This window comes from Suricata suricatta, chromosome 14, assembly GCF_006229205.1.
Source record: "Suricata suricatta isolate VVHF042 chromosome 14, meerkat_22Aug2017_6uvM2_HiC, whole genome shotgun sequence".
Lineage (NCBI taxonomy): Eukaryota > Metazoa > Chordata > Mammalia > Carnivora > Herpestidae > Suricata > Suricata suricatta.
The window spans coordinates 826,027-842,391 of NC_043713.1; the positions used below are offsets into that span (position 1 = coordinate 826,027).

At 56.6% G+C, this 16,365-nt stretch overlaps 1 protein-coding gene across 1 annotated transcript in view; it reads right to left on the reverse strand.

Annotated features, from left to right (window-relative positions):
* Positions 1–14,504, reverse strand: part of ATP9B (ATPase phospholipid transporting 9B (putative)) — a 184,946-nt gene extending 170,442 nt beyond the window's left edge. Inside the window, exons 1-2 of the mRNA XM_029922755.1 lie at positions 14,280–14,504; positions 4,426–4,644 (exon numbers count right to left, since the gene is read on the reverse strand). Coding sequence (XP_029778615.1) covers positions 4,426–4,644; positions 14,280–14,504 — 444 coding nt within the window. The remainder of the gene's footprint in view (positions 1–4,425; positions 4,645–14,279) is intronic.
* Positions 14,505–16,365: the final 1,861 nt, after the last annotated feature.

Consider the following 16,365-nt stretch of genomic DNA (forward strand, 5'->3'; position numbering starts at 1 on the left):
CGCGCCGCGTGGGGGGCGGCTCCGTGTTGCGGCGCAGGTGCGTGTCGGCGGCGCGTCCCCCCTCCGGGCCGCGGGCGGTGCTCTCGTTCAGCCGCCTCCCTCGGCTGTGCCCGGCTCCTCCGGATAGGGAGTTCCCGAGATCCCGCCGTTCCCTGGGATTTCGTTAGTCCCTCCCTCTGCCTCCAAGCGGCTGACTCCGGAGAGATCTCTGCTTTGCTATCTTGTTCTTAAAGTGTCAGTCATTTATAGCCCGGAAATTTGCTCTCAACTCTTTCCATGCTTTAAAGTCGAGTTGGCCTCTGGCCAAATACATGGCCGGATTTCTTAAGTGTAGTTGACCCTGGGGTAACACGGTTTCGTGTACTTCCTCCCCCTCTCCCTCCCATCATAATTTTTGAACCAGAAACTTGACTACTAATAGCCTGATGGTGACCAACAACATTACCACGTATTTTGTATGTTGCATGTATAAAATAATGTGTTCTTACAATGCAAATCTAGCGAAAAGAAGATGTTATACAGGAAACCATAAAAAATACATTTACAATAAGGTGTGTATATGGGGAAAATCTCCGCACAAACCAATGTTATTCAAGGATCAACCTTATGATGGCGAGTAGATCTAATATTCCAAGATCAAAACCTTAAAGGTCCTATAGTGTTCACGAAGTCCTCCTACCTCGCCCCACTGGTAGCCGCTCCCTCATGCCCGTGCGAGTCTGGAGAGCTCGTGGGGTCACATCTGCAGAGGATGCCCCCCCCATCAGAGAGAGCCACGGTGGCCCCGCTGTTCTGGGGCGCCTGTGGGACATCAGCCTCGCCTAGCACCCTACAGCCCCAACCAGTCCTCGAGGAAGTTCTCGGAGCTGCTTGCTGGCCGCCTTCAGCCACCGACGACTGTCAGGCGCACCTGCAGACCAGCCAGAAAGGGGCCACCTCCAGAGTCCCTCCTTCTGGGGTGTCTGCCCGTTGTTTCTTCTCTTTACCTGATTAAACTTCATTTCCTTTCTAACACCTTGAACTCCTGGTAAAATAACAGTGACATCAGAAGGGCTACCTGGCCGCAGGTTCCTGACTAAACAGCCTTTATTAATTTTGTCTTGGAGCTGGTTTTGTTTTTAACAGTTTGAGGTACTTATTTCAATGGTTTTGGTTTTTTATTGTGAAGTTTCTCATTGGTCCTTTGTTCTATCCATTATTATTTCATTTGTGCCTGTTTGTTTCTTTAAATTATCTGGGAGGCTCAGTCGGTGAAGCATCCGACTTCAGCTCAGGTCATGAACTCACCATTGGTGAGTTAGACCCCACGTGGCTCTGTGCTGACAGCTCGGAGCCTCGATTCTGGGTCTCCCTCTCTCTCTGCCCCTTTCCCACTTGTTCGTTCTCTCTCTCTCTCTCTCAAAAATAAACATATTTTAAAAAATTTTAGTAAATAAATTAAGGAGAAAAAAATGTTTTGATTGATTTGTTAAGTGCCGTTCTTCACATGTCTTGGAATCTAGGTTGGCAGGCATAGCGTGAGTGGGGCCCACGTGGCATGTGAAGGCTCGGTGATGGGGCGACATGTCAGGTGCAGGGTCTGCAGGCGGTGGGACTCGTTCTTGCTCTTCATCCAGGTCCTCAAGCTCCTGAGGCCCCGCCTTGTTCACAAGCCCGGGGCAGCCCAGGGTTTGCTGCTTGTTTTGTTTGCTTCCTGCTCCCCGCAGGGAGGCGGGGCCAGCTCCGGGTGAGCCCATCCCCCACTCTGGGGCCGCCTTCCAGCCCCAGAGGCCAGCCCACTGGGACCACTTTGACCTGTTTCTGGACCAGTAACGTGGGTGTTTTCAAGCCCTGCCGTATCTTCTTGTTTTCTATTTCCATAATTTATAAATCCGTTATGACTATGGGTAGGAAGCAACGTATTTGACATAAAGTTCTAGATACTAGGCTCATCTTGACTAAATATTTTCATGTATTACTTTCTCAGTTAAAAAACCTATTTGTTAAAAAGTCAATATTCTTTTTTTAATGTTTATTTATTTTTATTTTTGAAGGAGAGAGGAAAGAGAGAGAGAGAGAGAGAGAGAGAGTGTGAGCAGGGGAGGGTCAGAGAGAGGAGACAATCCAAAGCAGCTCCAGGCTCCGAGCTGTCAGCACAGAGTCTGACGCGGGGCTCGAACCCACGAACTGTGAGATCATGACCTGAGCCGAAGTCGGATGCTTAACCGACTGAGCTACCAGGCGCCCCTTAAAAGTCAATATTCTTAAGTAGTTGCTCCAACCTCCTGGTTCCGATTTGCTACGTAGCTGCTTTTCATGGGGCTTGAATACAGGCCACAGTGTAGACACCACTCTGGACGGACACAGTGACCTAGCTGTGAGATGCAGTGTGCTCAGTCTTCCCCTTGCTCAGACTCACCGCAGTGGCTGCCGCCGGCACAGGGAGCGGAGCCACCCGCACGGCTGACAGCACAGCAGCTCAGCCACACTTACCAGCTCCCACGTTAACACCGGTCCTGAGACTTCTCCTTCCGGGGTGACCCTGAGCGGCGCCCTGGGGCCCCTTCGTGAACGCCGCCCTTCCTGGATGTGCCTGTCACAGCCTACCCGCTTTAAAATAAAAACCCCTCCATTCTTCCAAACTCGGACACACACACACCCCACCCCATGTCTGCATTACTCGTTTGGCCAAGGCCCTTCCTCCCTGTGGGGTGCCCAGCTGAGGGAGCGCGGTTGCGGGACCGAGTGTCCCTAAGGCCTAGTGCCGCCCTGCAGGAGGCTCTCCCTGGGCAGGGGGCACATCTGCAAAGTGCTGGTTATCACTTGGGACACAGTGGGCCGCTCGCCATGACTCACGACGAAAGCCAGGGTTCTGTTAGGGTCTCAGCGGGAGCGGGTGGCCGTATCCCTCGGAAGCGAGTTCGGTGGAGGGACGGTCGGTGTGGGTGCGAGGGAGGGACCGGGCGGTGGGCTGGCCTCCCTGTGACCGGGACAGTGGGAGCCTGCGGCGCCCCCAGACTCCAAGCCAGGGAAGAGGAAGAGCGTTTTGGGGGCCGAGGCTGGAGGGCAGGGGCCGCCTGGTGAGGAAAGCTTGTGGGGACACAGCCGCGCTGCTTCGTCCGCACCGTGTCTATCTGTGGACACTTTGAAGCCACAGCGGCAGAGCTGAGAGGCCTGACAAAGGTCATATGACCACAGAGCCTACTTACTGTGCAGACCTTTGCAGGGAAATTTGCCAACCCTGGTCACTGAGGCCCACGGCCTTGCCAATACGGGAGGGTGGGGAGTGCACTCATGCTGTAGGCTCCACGCACTTCCCTGGGCCATCTCTCAAGGCCTAAGTGAAGAAGGTGCAGGAACAAGTTAAGGGGGGGGGTGCAGAGAGCACTGCATGGATGTGGGTACCCCGCTGGCTCAGTCGCTGGAACTGGCGACTCCTGATCTCGGGGTCGTGAGTCGGAGCCCTGTGTTGGATGTAGACATTCCTTAAACGAATCAAATTTTTTAAAAAGTTAAAAAGGAACAGGTAAGATCGTAGCCATCCCCCCAAATGTCAGCTCACGTTCATGAAATGTAAGCGGATGCGATACCCCAGGAAAAATTCAAATCATCAGGCTCCACTAAAACACAATCCAACTACATGCCTAAGTGTAAAGTCACAGACAAGTTGAAAGTAAAAGGATGGAAGACACAGACCTGTGATCAATGGCCAGAGAGAGTTCTGTTAATGTTCCCCCCACCCCCACCTGTGCAGGTCAGGACCTGGAGACACAGAACGGTTCAGGGCCCGCCCTGGGCCACGGGGCTCGACTAACACAGCCAGAACTCGAACCCGGGCCCCGAATCCGTGTTGTTAGTGTCTAAACCAAAGTTGCCAGCTGCGCTCTAGAAGGAGAGTCTGATGGCCTGGACCCAGAAATACGGAGAAAGGAGCTGGCACCTCATTTCCAGTCATATAAGGGCACAGGGCGCCCAAACGCTAGGAGAATGCACGTTGTTCAACTCACTGCTCACTGGCTTTCAAAGTCCTCAGCCTACGGGAATGACGGGTCAACTGGAGGATCTTGGCCAGGAGAGAAGCAAACAGTTTCTGTCAAGGAAGAAAATAAAATCCAAAGGATATTTTGTCCCTTAAGATGTCAACCACTTTGTATCTAACTCAGCAACCTCATCCTAACGTCTAGGAATTCCGGGCCCTGAAAAACTCTCCCAGGCCGTCTTGGGTCTTCCTCAGTGATCTTCCCTCATTACCCTCTCGATTCACACATTGGTGAAATGTGGGCACCTGCTCACTGTGCCCGTCCATGAGGATGACTCCCCTCTGCCGTAACTGACCTGTGGCTCTCGGCTGTGGCGCAGGGTCACGGTGACCAGGAGAGCCCCGTCCGGCAAATCGCATCCGAGAGCTCTGCCTCCACCCCTGCGTGGGGGCGAGGGGAGACTCACTGTCCAGGCCGGAGGTGCTGGGGCGGCGGCGGGCCGGACCCCTGCGTGCTCCAGAGCCAGAGACGCTGTCACGTCCTTTGGCAGCTGGAGAGTGAAGGTCGCTGTGCGCCGTGCAGTCCGTGGGGCCACGGTGGAAGAAATCCCGGAGGAAGGCCCGACGGTGGGGGCAAACACGTTGAGAAAAGTACCTCCTCCCAGCTGGAAACGTCGGCCGTGGGTCTGTGGGCACATGGGTCTGGGGATCAAACACGACCCCGGCCTGGGTGTCCGAGGCCTGACTTCTCCAAGGCGCCGGCTTCCGGCACCAGACAAGACTCGGCCCGGGGACCAAACACAGAGTAAGCCAGGAGGAGGCCACGCAGGCGTGTGATGGAATCGCCCCTGACAAATACCTCCCCATTCCCATCCAAAAGACCAACAAAACTTCTCAGGGAACTGTTTACAAATAAGAAAGATTTTGCAAATGTCAAAGAAGAGCTTCAATATGCGTTTTTAAAAACCGATGGTGACAGAGGGTATCACATCGTGGAACTGAAATGTCATTCAGTACTCTAAAAAAACTGATGTCCCAGTTCTGTGTGCGAGTGTAAACACCATAGTGCCGAATGCATCGTCTGTAACTCTTCACGGTTACGATGGAGAAGCGCGGGGGGAAGGGATACAGGCTTTTCCAGATCCTTTCAGGGGGTCAACGAGCAAGAAGTTGAAGACTGCTATTGTAATGCACAGCAGGTTAAAAAAAAAACCTACCATGAAAGATGGAACTTGTGACAAGCCATCTTTAAGTGCGTCCTTACGGGCCAGTTTTAGTGTTGCTTCTTACTGAGGCTTTCTGGCTGGGCTCTCCTGGGGCTCCGCCCGGGGGCCTGCCGCCTCCCCCAGCAGCTGAGGCAGGGGGGTGACAGGCTCCGGACAAGGGTCCCCTGCTCCCGCAGCCTCGACCGCCCTCTGAACTCGGAACCTCCCAGCGTGGACCAGAGGCGGAGATCTCCGGCACCGCGGGTCGCTCCTTGGAAACGTGCACAAGGGCAGGCGTTACCCCCCTCCCGAGGTGGGATGCCCCGAGGTGGGTGGTTATAAAAGGAAAAGATGTACCTACAGTCTCATTTCCAGGCACCGTTTATCACACGATGGGCTCACATTAATTACAGCAAGCTCGTCATTTAAAAATACATATTTTGTGCAGAATTTATCCCAGCATTTCATTTTCTGAAAGCAGTCCGCCACAGGGACGTGTGTGCATGTGAGCGCGCATGCGGGAGTGTGAGTGGGTGTGTGCCCACACGGCGTTTACACCGCACGTGCCACTCACTCTGCCCCGGAAAGCCCCAGGCTGGAGCACAGCCCGCCGTCCGGGCTCAGGCGAGGTGTGTCAGGCCGATGTACCTAGAAAGGCCAGTTTCCTGGAGACCATGCACTCAGTTACCGGTCTGTGATGACCGTGCACCTCTCAGCTGTCCCACTGAATGGGAAGATGTAATTAATAGCTTCTCGTGGAGGGCTTCCAAGGGCTGCATCCAGAACAAATCCCCCGGAATCGGAGTCCCATTGCGGTCGGCCGGCGATTGGGATCAATCTGCTGTCCTGTGTCAACGGATGTGTGACCAACAGGTCTTCCTGCCTTTACTTTCAGCGAATCTCTTCCCAGACACGATACGGCCGTCTCAGCAATGAGGCGTGGGAACTGTCTCCCGAGAGTTCTAGAAGAAGTCACTCCTGTACCAAAGCCTCATTTTGTCTCTACCGTGTCAGGCAGGCAGAGACGATCACTTCAAGGTCTTACCAGGATGCTGCTCTTGCCGCGAGCCCGCTGCCGCCGCGGAAGCCCACACGTGCTGCCCAGGACGCGTTCCCTTCTCAATGTATTTTTAACTAAATGTCTTTATTGTTGGAGGATGGCGGGCGCCCCGTTTCCCCTCGTGTCTGGCGTCCACTCACCGAGCTGGACGCACTCCGCGCTGGCGCTGCGGGGCCGCCTCTCCCATCGGGAGACCCGAGCACAGTTATTCCCGACCCGTTTCCTATATACCTGGCGGTTGGCACCTCTTGATGCCCCCACCCCGCCTGTGGCAGTGCCACATGGTCCTCTGTATCCCGGGGTCTGGTTATCCACCACCGTCCCGCCTCAGGGTCATCTGGCCTGACCCGCTGTGAGCTGACATCCCCCCGCCCCCCAGCCCACCAGGGACGCTGACCCCTGGGCCAAGAGAGCCACCGGACAGATAGTCATCTGTGGTCTCGGAGTCGGCCTGTTGCAGGCGAGGCTGGTGTGGGCCCCTGCCCCTCCCCCACCGAGGACGCTGCACTTCTCGGGCCCTCTGTCATCTCGCCACCTGGTGCCTGCAAGGGCCCCCCCCCACTTAACCCAGTGTGGGCACGGTGTCGCGACAAACACTCCAGGAGGGGGTGGCCCTCCCACATCGCTCCGGGATGCTGTGGCCGCAATTTCCTAGTGTCCCTCAGGACGGGACGTCCCCACTGTTCTCTAGCTGCCCTCCCGTGGGGACGAGGGTCTTCCCGAGACCCTCCAGGGTGGGAGGCAGTGCGTGCGGATCCCGAGGACGCCCCGCAGCCCGGTCCGTCCCCCGCGCTGGCCGAATCTCCGAGCCGGCTGGGCCGCAGCGTTCCTGAGAGGTCACTGGTGGTGGGAAACGCGCCTGTGACTTCTGTGAAGACGAGGGTGCTGCCTGAGGGGCCCCCGCTCGGAATGGAGGCGCCTCCCCTCCGCACCTGCCTGCTCTCCACTCCGCATCGCCGATTCCGCAGGAGCGCAGAGGTAGCAATTACTTATAATAACTTTATTAGCTATAATTTGCATCGGCCCTCTGAAAGGACGGTGTGTGCTTCTGAGAGCCGCGTATTAAATGCAAGCGCCCGTCCTTGACCCTGCCCCGCCATCTCCGTGCACAGCAGTGTCCCTTTCTTCCTGGGAAGGACAGGTACAATTTGTCATCGCACAAATTATACATACTTGCTGTTGACATGCTTGTGTCAGACAAATTACTTACACTCATTATGTGAAGGCAGTTTCCACGAACATGTCACGCTAGGAAAGTCTGGGTTTGACTGAGATGCAGGTCCTGACAACGCGTGTCCGTGACTCTTTTCTGGGATAAAAGCCGACATTTTTGGCGCCCAACGCTTGCAGCTCTGTGCCTCCATCGGCCACCGCAGCCCGTGGTGGCCCCGGTGCCATGTGACCCTCAACAGAGACGCGCTCGCTCCGCACACGAGGGACCGAGCGAGGGCTGGCCTGGCAGGGAGCTGCGGCTAAGTGTCACCTCCTGCACGTAGCAGAAGCTTTACAGAATGTGCTGCCGGCATTACAAACCGGCCTCTGAGAGTCACACATTGTCAATGACAAAGGGTGCAAAATTCAAGGAAAGACCCCAAAAAGCATTTGCTAATGTTTTTCTTAAAAAAAGAAAAAATAAATAAAAGGAAAAGGAAGGAAAGTTTCCGGGGTGCCTGAGTGGCTCAGTCGGTTAAGCATCCAACTTCGGCTCAGGTCATGATCTCACGGTTCGTGGGTTCGAGCCCCACGTGGGGCTCTGTGCTGACAGCTCAGAGCCGAAGCTGCTTCAGATTCTGTGTCTCCCTCTCTTTGCTCCTCCTCCTCTTGCATTCTCTTTCTCTCTCTCAAAAATAAATAAGCATAAAAAAAAACCTTTTTCAAATGGAATAAATGACACGTTGGTATATTTCTATATAACTGAGCTGGACATGAAGTCGGTTTGGACATGGAATTAGAACGTAAGGAACCCGTAAACAATGGTGGAAGCCGCTTACCGCGGAGGTCACGGCCAGTGTAACAGGGTTTCATTCGGATGATTAATTGTGGGGAGCGTCTGATGTCGTTGTGGCTGTGAGACCAGGGTGCACCCTGGACCAGCCGTGGTAACTGTCGCATTAGGTGGCCCACTGGAGGAACTCAATAAGCCTCAGAGCCCCGTGAGAATCGATAATCACCTAGGCACACGTTAAAGATGGCTGAGCAAATTAACAGCAAATGAAAATTGTAAGCCGGTCAGAAAACGTGCCTTTCTTGTTTATTTTTTCTTGGACTTTACTCTGCATGAAATGAAAGAGATAGAGGGTCTCTGAAACAAGACCAGTGCCGCGAGTCCCCCAGAGGACGGCCCGGTGACAGGGTCCTATGTGGTGCGTGTGCCCTTGAAGGAAGACAGGTGCCAGCCTCCGGAGGATGAGGACTTAGGACGCGTCCAGTGATGCTTCATGGTTGAGATCACGGAGGCCGACTCAGACTCCAACGGGCCCCGAGGGCGCTCGGGGCAGCGACCCCTGTGCCGCCGCTCAGTCCGGCGGGCCACCTGATGGGGCCGGTCAGTGAGCGAGGCAGCAGTGACAAGAAGACCCTGGTTTGGGCATCTTGACCAGTTCTGATGGGGCTTCTTTTCATTGCTTTTCCTTAGGAATAGCATGGTAAGTTGCTGCATAAAAACATCCCCACTACGGGCCTACAGCTGCCAAGTTACGATGAAAGATCATCTTTCTCAGACCGTGTGCCGTGTGATTCCACTTACGGGAAGCGTCCAGACTTAGTAAGTCTATGGAGACAGCCGGCGAGTTAGTGGTTGCCTGGGCTGGGGGTGGGTGGGGTGGGCACCAGGCCCGGGGGTGGGGGCGGGTGGCATGGGCATCGTGGCCGCTACAGGCACGGGTCTTTTTTGGGGGGTGATGAGAGTCTTCCAAACTTACGTTGTGTCGATGGCCACATGACGGAGTTTGCTGAAGACATGGACATACAAATTACACACTGAGTTCCTTGGAACATAATCAACACCTCGGCGAGGATACAAAACGAGCCGTCCGTCCATCTAACGTCTGCAGGGCTCTGACTCGCTCCGACGCCTCGCTTCTGGCCGCGTCCAGGCAGCCGCTCAGTGTTCCGTCCCGTTTCCGCGCCTGTCTGTTTACAGCTGGGCGAGTCCACGCAGGGCGGCAGAAACGGTCCCGTGGGCTGTGCCCGAGAGGACGAGGCGCGGTCCCCTCGAGGTCAGAGCGCAGAAACCTCCAGCCCGCTTCCCTTCTCTAAAACTAGAAGGTCTGGGGTGTGGCTCTATTTCGGGACCAAAAGGGTAGTGTCTGCTTGCTGCAGATGCTGTTTGAGTCTACGGTATTAACGTGAATCAGGAAGAAGCGAGGTTGGAGCCTGACCTTCCGCTAGTCCTCGTGCCGAACGGCCCAGCGTTGTGCTCTCTCCGCTTTCTGTCTTTAGCTAACTGCAAACGTTCTCTACTTTGGGAATGTATCCTTCCGGCACAGTCAAGTCGAGGGTGGAGATGAAGTCAAACTTCGGAGAAGTCGAAACACTGGAACCTGGGGGCGCCTGGGGGGCTCCGTCGGTGAAGCGGCCGACTTCAGCTCGGGTCATGGTCTCATGGCTTGTGGGTTTGAGCCCCGCGCTGGGCTCTGTGCTGATCTGGAGCCTGCTTCCGATTCAGTGTCTCCCTCTCTCTCTCAAAATAAAATAAAGACATTAAAAAAAAAAAAACCCCCACTGGAACCTGGAAAACGTTAGGCCAGTGGGCCTGGGGGCCAGCAGGCTGGTGGTCCTGGATTTCAGGGTCCTGGGGACAGGCCAGGCCCTGCTTCCCTACAGCCTGGGGCCCTTCAGTATTATCTGCACCGTTGTGCTCCGGGCGCCCTCTCCCCTGTGCCGCTGCCAGGTCCCCCGTGCCCCCTCCCCTCGAGCCTTGTTTCTGGCCTTCTCTGCCCCCTTCCAGATGTCAGTCTTGTGCTATGGACTGAAGGCTGGGGACCCCAAATCCATGTTGAAACGTAATCCCCAAGGTGATGGTTTTAGGAGGCGGGGCCTCTGGGAGGCGATCAGGTCATGGGGGCAGGACCCTCATGAACAGGGTTAGTGCCCTTGTAGAAGGCCCCAAGGAGCTCCCTTGCCCTGTCCAGCCCTGCGAGGACGTCTCTGGAAGACGCCGTGTAGGAAGGAAGCGGGGTCTCCATGACACAGAATGGGCCAGAGCCTGGGTCTCGGCCTCCAACCCGGAGAACTGTGAGGGGTCCACGCTGGCCAGCTGGTGGTGTTCTGTGCGGGCTGTCCCACTGCCCGAGCACCGGGGGACCCTCTCGAAAGGCGCTGACCTGCACACTCCGGCAGCACCTGTGGGACCCTGCACGGCGGGTCAGGTCTGAGTTTTGCTGTCTGCACAGCTGTCTCCTCCGAGCCCCTGAAACTCATCTCCATGACCTCGTTCCTCTGGTGACTCCCGGAGTCTCACCCCCACCAAGCGTCTAAGAAATGCTCCTTGTACTGGATCGTGACCCTGTCTCCTCCTCTGAATCCCCTACGGCGGGAATTCCCCGCACGGAGCAGGGACCCAGCTGGGCCCACTGGGGTCCCGTGTGCCCTGTCACATGCGGTCTCTGTCCACTCCCCGTGCTGGCTTTCAGCCCCGGCTCCTACACGAGAGTTAGAGGGTTCCTGATTCTGGCTCAGTCGTCAAATAGGATACGCCAAGTGCTTACGCCCTTTCACTTTGGTATTTTCAATGACTCTAAAATGAGCAAGTTGACGTAACTGGGAGTTTTCGGATGTGCTGATACATCTGTGAGACTTAGAGCGGGTGCTGGACTCCGCATCACTGCGCCCCGGCGCCCGAAAGGCCGGCCCGCGCACGCACAGCCTCATGGCCTCGGGAGCCCGGCCCCTGCAGGCCTCGCTGTGTCCTCCAGGACTGCGTCTCCCTGCGCGGCCCCCTCAGTGCCGGCCTCAGCCCGGCGGTCTTCTGTGTCCCCTTCCAGACGCCGCCGCCCTGCCCTGAGCAGCCCGCGCTGCCCATGCACGGCCCTCGCACCGCCTCCCCGCCCCCTCCTCTGCGGAGACAGGCGCTCCGGAAGGAAGATTCGCCGTTAACACGATTGCCGGTTTGTTTTGTGCGAACATGCTCTGTGGACGTTAACTATTATTATTGTCACCACATCTGTTATTTGTGATTATCTATTCACTTACTTACTATTTCTTGAGTAGGCTCCACGCCCAGAGTGAGGCTTGAACTCAGGACTCTGATATGAAGAGCCATGTGGTCTGCCCATGGAGCCTACCAATGCCCACATGTGTTATATCTGGAGGATGACTGTAGCTCCTCCTACTGAAAATTAGGGAAACTCTCACCTGCAGAAACTTCGCACCCATCTGAGAGGGTGACACCTTTGTCCTCAGATGTACTTTGAGGCGTGGTGTTGCCTTCATTGACCACATGAGCGAATAGCACTCGGTGTCTAAGAATGCAGGTGCTGCCCATGCCCACGACCTCTCCCCCCCCCCCCCCCCCCCCCCCCCCCCCCCCCCCCCCCCCCCCCCCCCCCCCCCCCCCCCCCGCTGGCTGCCCATGCCCACGAGCACCTCGTGAACTCTGAGCACGTTTCCGCACCCAAGGAATGCGAATGACAACAGCACACACCTGAAAGCTTCACATGAGGACGACGTGGGAGGCTGCTTGGACGCGCCCTGTGCGGTGAGGACACCCCCGCGAACACAGAGCAGGGACAGCGGCCCCGGGTCCCCTCCCCCCAGCCGCTGGCGCCTCCTCGGGCCACCGCCAGTCATGCCCTGAGCCCAGACATCGGCCGCTGAGTGCCATGCCTCACGTCCGCTCTGTCTTCCAAGAGTCAGAGCCTGCAAGACAGGGCCTTGAGGTGCCGTCACCACCACCTGCCCGTGTTGACGTCCCCTGGGGTCCTCGGGGCCGCGGCCACACCCACTCTCATCAGGGTGCACGCCAAGCCTTCTCCTCCTCGGCCCTTGTGTGTGTTCAGCTCTTTGAGTTTGCAGATGCTTGATGCTCCAGAAAGGAGGGAGCAGAGCCCCCTCCAAAAACAGAACAAAAAAACCTTCAAAATAGAAAATCCGCATTAAAGAATATTAATACTCATGAATTAAGAAAAACAAAAGGAGAAATTGCCTGGAATGAATTCAGATCACCCTTTGATTCTGTCCACTGAAACGTGTAACTGCTCCATTAAGACAGGGGCACGTGGACACAGCGGAGGCTGGAGTCGTGGCCGCAGCCCTGACCCCCCGTCCGGGTGACCTGTGCCCCTGGCGGCCTGGGCAGGTGCTCACCGGTTCTCCGTCGAGAGCTCCATAATGGTGGGATCTGGATTGGCACCCAAGTTACTTTTCAGTGCGATACACAAACATATCATCATATGTTGACAGCTCTTTCCTTCTGCAAAGAAAAGATGGTATGAAAAGAACAAGATAAACAATGAAACTACCGGGTCTCAAGTGGTACAGCTGGATTGGCGGCTTTTTCCAAGAGACCACACTGTTTCCAGCGATTTCCTGTAGAAGCGAAATGCAAGGCGCGTGGCTACAGCACGTGTTTGTGACTCTGAGCGCAAACACCTATAGGGCGAGCCACCATTACTGAGGAAAACCACCTATGGACATAAATGCAGTTTTCTTGTTTCAGTTTAAAAATATCCACCTTCAGGAATTTGTCCTTAAAAAGTAGAGGCATCGTGAGGATATTCAAAGCCACCTATCAGGCTAAGACGCCTTTATTTTGTTCTTCTTGTTGGCCTGCCCTGCAGGGGCCACACACACAGTTTTTTAATCAGGATCCATGCCCAGCACAGAGCCCAAAACGGGGTCTGAACTCACGACCCTGAGATCAAGACCTGAGCCGAGACCAAGAGTCGGACACTTAACCGACTGAGCCCCCCAGGCGGCTCCAGTGTGGCCGGGTGACCTCACTGTGGAGGTCATACAGAGCCACGGGCTTCCTAGCAATCACGGACACTCGGGGAGCATCGTGCTCCCTGCTACTGTCACGAAAGACCCCCCATAAACGGCGGCAAGACGGCTGCAGCGCCACATTTCCAAAACGAGAGTCACAAAGGAAGACAGACCAAGGTCCAGGGTGACACCAGCCTGGTTCTCTCACGTGTGTCTGTGTGTCTACACTGTTATGTTCAACAAAGACAGGAAGGAAGCACGTGAAAATGTCAGCAGCAACGTTTGGGGTGATTTTCTCTTTGTTTATTTATATCTCCCACAGTTTCTACGATGAATGTAGAAGGCATTGGGAATTGCAAGGAAAAGTTTTGAAAATTCAATTTTGTGCAGGTTTTTTTCTTATGTTTATTTATTTTGAGAGAGAGAGAGAGCACATGAGAGCAGGGGAGGGGCAGGGAGAGAGGGAGAGAGAATCCCAAGCCGGCCCCAGGCTCTGAGCTGTCAGCGCTGAGCCCAACTGAAACTCATGAATCATGAAATCATGAGCTGAGTGGACATCAAGAGTTAGATGCCCAACTGGCTGAGTTAGTTAGGTGCCCCGGGACCTTTTTATTTTTAATTTAACTACTAAAACACAACCCTTGTGAGGAAGACCGCCGTTATCTGCGGCAGCGAGAGAGGCGGGCCCGTGGGCGGCCCGGGAAGCAGACTGTCACCCCCGTGTCCTGGGGCCAAGGGCCGGAGCTCAGGTGCGTGTTCAGAGGAGACTGCCTCGGCCCGAGACAGCGGTGCTGACCTGGGTCAGGCCTGTGGCCACGCTGGGAATTCTGGGCCTTGTGGGACGAGCTGGATTCCTCCTCCCGCTCATCCCTTCTTACTTGGCACCTGCATATAGCTAAATATATAAAGATTAGTAAACAAGTAATAACAAAACCAAGGGGTCCGCAGTCCGGGTCACAATGATTTGATGAAAATACAGCCCTGGCTGTCCGTCTGGGATCAGGTCAGTAAACAACTGCTCAGCAACATGCAATCCGTGCACGTAAGCAAGCACACAGCCGCCGTCTCCTGCCGGCAATTCGGGCACCTAGTTACGTGTGTTGCGATCCCGTAAGGACGCACGTGTCCTCACAAGTTCCTGGAGGCACCGTGGCGAGGAGGGCACTGGCGACCAGCCGCATTCCCGCTCCTGGACACTGTGGGCAGCAGAGTGGACAGTGGGTCCGAGGCGTGGGTGTTGCCCGTGCCTTCGGGCCCCGGGGTCTCGGCCGCTGGCTCTGCCGGCCGTGCGGTCCCTCGCACACCGGGAGCCTGTGCGCTCCACCAGCATCTCCTCGGGGCCGCTCTGGACGTCCATCGCAGGGACGCCCACACAGTCCACGCCACCACTTCCTGGGTCGGCCGACTTTCCGGAATATCCGCCTCTACTGTGGTCTGAAGTGTCCTCTCTCGACTCATTTCAGCCCCCCCCCCCACCGGACCACGCGTGTGTCACACCCGCTGTCAGACAGAACTCAGTACATGCAGGATGAGGACACACACCCGTCCCGTGTACTCGGCCTGTTTGTGTGGTCCTGCGTCATCATCTTCCTGCGCTCCCGGAACTTGGCGTCTGCGCCCTGGTGGAGTAGGTCTGTGTCACGGCCTCTGCGGCTGCCCCTGCCCTTCCAGCTTGTCCGGTCCCCTCCCCAGCTTATCCCTGTCCCCACATCCCCTCCCGGCTTGTCCGTGTCCTCGTGTCCCCTCCGCTGCTCCCCCATGTCTCCTCCCGGTGTCTCGCTGGGCGTGGACGCCGGCAGGTGCTTCCTTGCAGCACCTGCAGTGACGTGTCCATGGCTTCCTTCCTCCAGTGGCTTCTGGTTCTTGATGAGAAATCGCTGTCATTCTAATTGTTTTCTCCCTTTAGGTAAGTGTCATTTTTCTCTGGCTGCTTTCACGTCTCTCCCCCAATCTTGAATTTTCACACAAGATCCGCACCTGTCTGTGACGGCTCCTGGCGTGGGTTTGGGTTCATGCCACTAGGCGTTCGTCCACTCAGCTTCTTGAATTTGTAGGTTTATGTCTCCGCCGGATGTGAGGTGTTTTCTCCCCTCCCCCACACTCCGGACACGAGTGTCAGTGGTCCTGTGAGAGCCGCGCTGGCACTGAGGCCATTTCTCCCTGTGACTCAGATCCGGCCGCGTCTCCCGTTCTAGCCTCCACTTCCCGGCCCTTCCCTGGCCTCCTGCTGCCTGGACGCCGACCGTGCCTTTTCCCACTTGTCACCTGACTCGCTGTCACACACTCCCCTGGTGCCTCCTTGGACCTGCTGCTGCAGAGCCAGACCTGCTCCCCCAGGCCCGTGCCCGAGCCCCGTGCCACGCCAAAGCGTCCTGTCGTGATGCTGCCCCGTGTCCTCGAGTCCCCACACCTGCTGCCTAGGAGCGCACCTCTGCCGGCCGAGGTCTTCCTGCTCTTGGCAGGATGAGTCGTTTTCTATTTTATTTTTTTTTAGTTTTTTAATTTATTTTGAGAGAGTGAGCAGGGGAGAGGTAGAGAGAGAGACGGAGAGAGAGGGAGAGAGAGAGAGACAGAGAGAGGGAGAATCCCAAGCAGGCTCCACGCTGTCAGCCCAGCGTCTGACGAGGAGCCCAGGACCTGAGCCGAAACTGGAGTCAGACTTCCCGACTGAGCCCCCCCCCCTCGGTCGCCCCCCGGGGGGTTTCAGTTGAAGCCTGGATGGCCGCGCAGCACGCGGTGAGAGCCCAACCTCAGTCCTTGTGTTTGGCCGTCTCGCTCCGGCTCCGCTCCGGCAGCGCAGCGGACGCACCTGTCCCTGGTGGGGAGCCCGGGGCTGTTGCTGCTGCCCTGTTGAGGGGTCGCCGCTGGCCAACCCGGGGTGGGCGGATGCTCACCACGCAGGGTGGCTGCTGACTATCGTCTGTCCGGCCGGCAGCCCGAGTCCGGTCCCCGGGCTGGAGACGGCCGCTTGTCTGGGCCTCGTCGCCTGTGCCCGCCGGACTTGGGGGCTGCGGGTTCTTCGGCTTGGAGCCTGGGAGCCCTCACATCCTCACGGGGGCCCCGCCGCAGGGTCCTGGCGTGCGCGTGCTGTGCAGGCAGCGGCCGGGGGGAGCGGGTTCGGTCACTCTCAGCAGGTCACCTGTCCCGCTCCCTGTGTGTGCACGCCCCCACCACGCTGCCCTGCTAGCCTCCTGATGGCTTTGAATAACAGACATCCT